This window comes from Nuphar pumila, chromosome 3, assembly GCF_984573655.1.
Source record: "Nuphar pumila chromosome 3, dmNupPumi1.hap1.1, whole genome shotgun sequence".
NCBI classification, from domain to species: domain Eukaryota; kingdom Viridiplantae; phylum Streptophyta; class Magnoliopsida; order Nymphaeales; family Nymphaeaceae; genus Nuphar; species Nuphar pumila.
Window position 1 is genome coordinate 119,050,051 of NC_143251.1, and position 7,087 is coordinate 119,057,137.

The window sequence follows — 7,087 nt, forward strand, 5'->3', positions numbered from 1 at the left end:
TTGCCTGACCAAACCAAGTTTGCTTGGTTGGGACGTTGGGTTTGTTACACAATAATCTCTTAGGAGGTCGTCACACAAAACTAGTAAATATCTAAGATCTCAAACCAACTTCCATGTTTTTTGCATGTATTGCGTCCAATAATTTTGGGAGCTACTGGATGGAACTTGGAATCTAATTTTGAGTGGATTTGGTTCTACTTACATCCAAGCTTAGTAGCATTGAATAGTAAATAAGAGTAAGAATTTCCAGACTAAGTTTCGGCAGCTGCTTATTATACGAGAGAGAGAGAGAGAGAGAGAGAGAGAGAGAGAGAGAGAGAGAGTCTTTCATATTTTGACCAATAGTACTATAAAAGATCCCAACCGAAGACCCAGATAGAGATCAAAGTCCTCACTAGTCCCAACTGATTCAATCACTGAAAGCCATCTTCTCTCCATATGCTCATACAATCCATTGAGGTTAGTCTACATGCCAAGCTGCTGCATCAGAACTCGTCTGGAAAACTATGATGGTTCCACCACTAAATGCACTGGTTGATCTTTGAATGTCCGAGTGGGGAGACAGAGATCATCAGTGTCATCTGCTCGGATCATTTTCATGTGAACTCTAGAAATCCTTTGCAACTGCATCATTGATCCCTCCTTTGATCTCTATGCACGCTGCAATCTAAAAACAGTTGTACTAGAAGTTTCTGTGTTTGCAATGGTGATAAAACTATTTCAAACCATCAGATTGTACCAATAGAATGAAGAGAATGAGCACTGTTGATTGCGTAGAGACTTGATTGGAGGGATGTCAGATTTATGCACCAAACCTCAAGAATTTCAAGAAAACATGGCCAAGTTATCTTTGAGGAGCAAGCCCAAGTTAGAGAAGGCTACATTTACAATCAATGAACAGTTGGGGCTCAATAATGGCCTACTAAGGGTTCTAGGTGAGACCTGCCATGTCAAGTATCTTTTACTGGGTTTCTCTATCAACCTCAGTGGGCCATTTATAGCAGAAGATGGCCAACTACAAGAGGATTTGTCCTTGAAACCATTTCCATATCTGAAGGAGCTGATTGCGTTGACTGGGCTCGAGGTTTCCTACAAGGACATAGCTGATATTTTGAGAAGTATGGTGAGTATCCTGAACTCGTGCTCTGGTAGAAACATAGGGAGGGAAGATGGCAAATGTTTCTTCTGGGATAGTTCATGCAGTGAATAAGAATAGCGTGCTGCTTGCATAACTTTCATTAAGAGCTATTTGGTTGGACTCATTATTATTAACAAAGCAAACCAATTCAAACCATTGAGCGCTCAAGATGTTTCTTTATTTAAACTAGTAGCATTATTTTCCAAAAACAGATGTGATGATGTTTTAGTACTAAAATTTTCTGATAGCAGAGATGGGGAATCCCAAAATACTTAACCGGAGTTTGACTCTTATGACATCTTATTGGGACTCACAAAGTCTATAAACCGAGCCTATAAATGATATTTCTATTTGTATAATCAGTGTTTCAAGATGAAAGATGAACACTTGTTTACTGATTTAAGTTTTCAAGGATTAAAATTAGACACTATGACCCTAGCCCACGCCTAGGCCCGGTACTCAGTTGTTACTTCGTGTGAGATCAAGGAATTTGGCTATGATTCAGCTGAGTTACTGGGCCGAGGGCAAATCTTGCAATTAATTGGTATTTAATTTAGTTAAGAATGGTTTCACAGGTCAGCTTAAAGTGGTGGTGGTGGTGGTGTGGTGTGTGTGTGTGTGTGTGGGGGGGGGGGGGGGGGGGGCAATGGGATTGGGATCAACAGTGCAGGTGCATCACATTGAACAACAATAATGTGCCGCTGCACCTGATCACCCACCACCTGTTTTATGGCCCCACAAAAACGGCAATGAACCGGTTGAAGCGTGTGGAGCCTACTGGCTCTATTGGACAGATGGCACATGGTCAGGTGTAGCAGCACGCATTTTTGTGCAATATGACTGCACCTGATCAGGCCTCCCCCGCATGGGGCCTTTTGTTTTTCCTTGACAGGCGTTTGTTTCACCTACCACAGGAAAATGAGGAAACAAAGCGGGCCCTTAAAGACTAGAATCTAGAGAGTTTCAAGACTAGTGTTTATTTAGAGAGAGAAAGAGAGAGAGCTTGTATACTTGATCTTAAGGATATGCGAAAAAATTAAATGAAATTCAATAGCTAATGTCAACTACAGTCTGATGATAAAGAGAATACAGCTATTGGAAGACAGAGAAACCAAAAAGAAAATAAACATATTTAGACATTTAATATATGCTAGAAACCAAGAAGGCAAGCAAGCTGACCCATAAAACCAGACAACAAATAAACAAAAAGGACAAAAGAACAGTCTCTCCCTCTCTCAACTGCAACAAGACTTTGAAGAAGCAGTATCTGGCTGATTGATCAGAATAGTTTTCCCTTCTTTGATGTCATTCACTGCTGATTCCTCAGAAGCAAGTGATTTCTTACTAACTATCCGGTGAATCTCAGATAGGATTGTCTGGAATGCCTTATCTACATTTGTTGCATCAAGTGCAGAAGTCTCAAGGAAAGATAAAACCTCTTTCTGAGCATAGCTCTGGCAATCCTCAGTCGAAACAGCTCTTAGATGGTGGAGGTCCGACTTGTTTCCAATTAGCATTATGACTATATTTGCGTCGGCATGTTCTCGGAGTTCCTTCAGCCACCTACCGACGTTCTCAAAAGTTGATGGCTTTGTTATGTCATAAACCAGAAGTGCACCTACCGCTCCACGGTAATATGCACTTGTTATAGCTCGATATCTCTCTTGCCCTGCCGTATCCCAGATTTGTGCTTTTATGATCTTGCTGTCAACCTAATAGAGAGTACCAACCATAAAAAACAAACGAGGAAGAAAAACATAAGAGAATTGTCCATAAGTAGAGAGAACAAGGCCAGCATGAATGAAAGAACATAGCCATAGTCCCCTCACAGAAGCCGACCCTTCATGATGAGCTACACAAAGAACTCCAAACACAAAGAAACTTCACAACTATGGACACAGTATAAACAGAGAATCTTAAGAAATCAGTGATCACTCACATAAGGTTTCAGTTAATAGAATGCCACTTGCAGGCAAGAGGTCTGTGCAACTCGACAAGATGAATGGGCTTGGCTTAAGCCTTTTGCAAGAGTGGTGACTCGAGACACTAATGAATTCAACCAGAGAATCTCTAATGTGGTCATCATCTTAAAAATTTTGATGGGGTAGAACCAGCTTGGCCAATATGTGTAGATATACTAAAGCAAATATAAGGCCAACAGTGATAACTTTGAATGCTTTCAAAATTCAAGCAATCACATAATCATCAAACAGAATCATAAGATCACAAAAACCTGGATTAGTGCTTATCCTGATGATTTCAAGAGATGGTTATCTGGAACAGCATTATGCGGAACTGCATAGGATATGTTGCCTAGTGATAATGCAAAACTACTTGCAGAATGCATCATCGAAAAGGTTGGATTAGATGGAAGACAACTGCAGGATAACAATGAAGATAGGGACAATCTGCACAGTACTGCCACTAACCTCTAATAAAAGCGCCTTACAGGAGCTTGTATATATATTCTTGCAAAGAAGCACCAACATATGAAAAATACCAGCACTTCAATAAGCAGGAAATTGAGGGCTAGAAATAGAAGGTAGCACATCAGAAGAATCAGGTGCCCTATAGTGATATGAAGGCTAACGAAATGGACGATTGGTTTGTTGGAGGAAAATGCATTTGAGTTACTCGTAAAGTTAGTTGTAACCATATTGTGTCTCATAAATGAATGGTTTTTATTATTTAGTTTTCAACATTTTAATGCTAATTAAGGGCTTAAGCACTATATCTACATGGGCGCTTTTTAGGAAAAGGTGATGTTGAAGTTTTCAAGATTATAAAATGTGTAAATTATTCTCTGAACTTAAGTATTTAATATCAATAAAAATGTGGTGACATGATGTGCTAAGTTTCAATATGGTTAGTTGCATTTCTTTCAATAGTGACAGACATACAGCTAATAGAATCTATTTATCAGGGAATATGAAAGACATACAGCTAATAGAATCTATTTATCAGGGAATATGAAACCAATTGTGACTTGGCCTCGATACAAGTGGGCTATCTGGTTATCCCAGCCAAGAGTTTTAGTTCTTCCACCAAGACTTGCAGTCATTGTTGCTAATTAGTGAACTGAATAGTGAATTTTCTAGAAATTCCGACATGACAAAAACTATCTAAATATACTATGAGCACAAGAATAAAATATTGTTGAGAAAAAAACTTGTGTGTTGGTTATATTATTCTACTTGTGATACTGGTGGAAGTATTTCTAAGTCCACTAAAGAAAAACCCTCATATGATTATGTTGTTGTGGGGAAAGAGGAGCCAGAAAGTAGAAATACAAAATAGCACAAATTCAGAATTCATGAAATCCATGTAAAGTAGTCTGATATTAAGATGGCCTCTAGTACCAATCTGGATGGAGAAAATAAATCACCCTCAAATTAGGCACGATGTAGAATTTTAAGAGTTCTCCACATACCAAACACGAGAAATGAAAATCCCTAAATTTTAAAAATAACAAAAGTTCTGTCAAGTTCAAAAGTTTTTTAGCCATTTCAGTGTAATGACAAAAAACACCTATAAAACAGGGGCTAAATGTGAACATCAGTTTTGTAAGAGAACAGGCAGAAAGATGATCTACGAAAGTCTATATGCAGAAACAAAAAAGTATTTGTAAGCAAAAGAGAATTGTTAGTTGAACACTAAAAGAAATGAATAGCTTGGCTACAAAAAAAAAAGGAAGAATTGAAAGGTTCTAGCATGTGGAGTTGTGTTGACTAAACAAACGAACCATACTCCTGCTTTCCCAATCCCCAAAAAAGGAAGAAAAAGAACACATAACAGTTGTGCATTTGATTTCATTGTGGATCTCAATCCGAAGTTTTCACAGATTCCATTTAAGCAGATTTGAGATTTGCGAATGTCTCCAATTCTAAAGTTCTAAATCAGATTCCACACATCCAACAACAAATACACAAAATGAGATGGATGTTCACAAATCTGAATTGATATCCTCACAGATTTACAAGACCTGGTAATAAATGGCAATACAATACGGATAGCACAAATTCAAACTACAAGAGATTAAACATTTTTTGAATTTTAAGAAATATCTAGACACTGTAGATATTCTAATCTTGTTCAATAGAAACATGACAGGAAAAATGCCTAACCAAAACTGACAAAAGCCCTTAACTGCATAACCAATTCTTCAAAATCTGGTCATAGCCTGAGAAAATTGTCTAGTGTTGGCAGATCTAGATTTACTATTCCATGACAATATGCACAGTTCAAATCTCACAATAGAAAAGCACAAAAAAGCCCATCAAGTTTTCCCAACCAATTCAAAACAAAGAATCCCATTAGGTTCTCACATTAGGATTATCAAATCACATCTTATGCCAAGGAAGAGATCTCTAAGCAAAGACCCAAAAATATTCAACCACAACTCTAGGACCAGTAAATCAAGAAAAACAAGCCAGCCAACAATGCAAGCTCCACCAGAAAAGTCCAATCAAGGAACCACATGACAGCAATTCCGAAATAACTGAAAACTTAATAAAAATGTAACAGGAATCTAACCAAATCCAACTCACTTTCATAATCACAATTAATAATAAAAAAGTCACCAACACAAACTCGATTCAAATGCCATCAAAGAGGCAATAAGAATTCAACAACTCACATAAGTGAGAGTCATATATCCCATACTGAAAATGTTCAAATTTGTATCTTTTTGAAAGAAGACAATGTTCAAATTAATAGATCATATCATCACAGTTCCCAGAGATATCCCCACTCTAATCTTCAAAAAGCCAACACCCATAAAACAACAAACACATCCACATTTCCATGTTACCAATGAATAGATCTCAAATTCAACAGATCCATCGGATCATGGAAATTCAACAGATCCATCAAATACCAGAACTAGAAAACAAGCAAGCACGCACAAATTGCAGTAGATCTCACAAAAGAAACCCGAAAACAAGAACCTAACAGGAACCTGCATAGTTTCTCAATCAAATTCCATGGAAAACAGAACACCATCAAACCCAACAATCAAAAGAACCATATCTCCCTGCTTCAATAAAAAGATTCATAAGAACCCAAGAACAAAGGAGAAAAAACACCCACCTGAATGGTCCTAGTTGCAAACTCAACTCCAATTGTGGATTTTGATTCCAGAGAAAACTCATTCCTTGTGAATCTGGAAAGGATGTTTGATTTCCCAACTCCAGAGTCCCCGACCAATACCAACTTGAACAAGTAGTCGTACTCATCGTCTGGCCTCCTAGCCATTGGAATCGGAAACAAAACACCTCAAAAGGAAATGGGTCTCTGGCAATACCAAGATCTGAGACTAAAAACCGGCCTTTTTTGTGAAAGGAAACCCAATGTGGAGAGAGGCACCGCACCACCAATCTAGTCTCTCCTCTTTTTCGCCTTAATGGTTTTGTTGGGTGGTAACAAAACCAATGTGAATGGGATGCTTATGATTGAAAATCCTTGTTTTGACAGCAGAGAGTTTGCGTTTCCCCACAGCTTTGTCTTCATCTTTTTGCAAGTTTTTTAATTCATCAGCGTCGCAAACTTGGAAAGTAAAATTATGGGCATTCATTCTCTCTCCTTGGAAAGTAAAAAAAAACATGGTCTCTCTCTCTCTCTCTCTCTTGCATGTGAGATGGAGGAAAATTCCAGGGGTCAATTCTGCGTGACGACAACCAACTCCACCCACCGACAACCCCCACTTGAGTGCCAACGGGTCGGACCTGGTTCAGACCAATCGGGATCCGACTTTAAAGTGCTGCTGACTGCTGATACTGGGTTCGTACCTGGGTCTGACAGGGTCTACCTAAAGAAAACCCGTACCCGAGTCTTATAAGGATTACATGAATCAGAACCCGGTTCATACGCGTAAAATAACATTTATTTATTTTTAGATTAAAAAATCATAGGTGTTAATCAGAATTTGGGTCAGACTCGTGTCTGGTATAA

At 38.4% G+C, this 7,087-nt stretch overlaps 1 protein-coding gene across 1 annotated transcript; it reads right to left on the reverse strand.

Moving 5' to 3' along the window:
- Window positions 1-2,164: 2,164 nt before the first annotated feature.
- LOC149843460 (ras-related protein RABA2a-like) lies at window positions 2,165-6,575 on the reverse strand. Its single transcript, XM_089999827.1, has 2 exons — window positions 6,227-6,575; window positions 2,165-2,850 (listed from the first exon to the last, which is right to left on the reverse strand). Exons 1-2 carry the CDS (start codon window positions 6,389-6,391, stop codon window positions 2,374-2,376), a joined length of 642 nt encoding a protein of 213 aa, XP_089855953.1. The 5' UTR covers window positions 6,392-6,575; the 3' UTR covers window positions 2,165-2,373.
- Window positions 6,576-7,087: the final 512 nt, after the last annotated feature.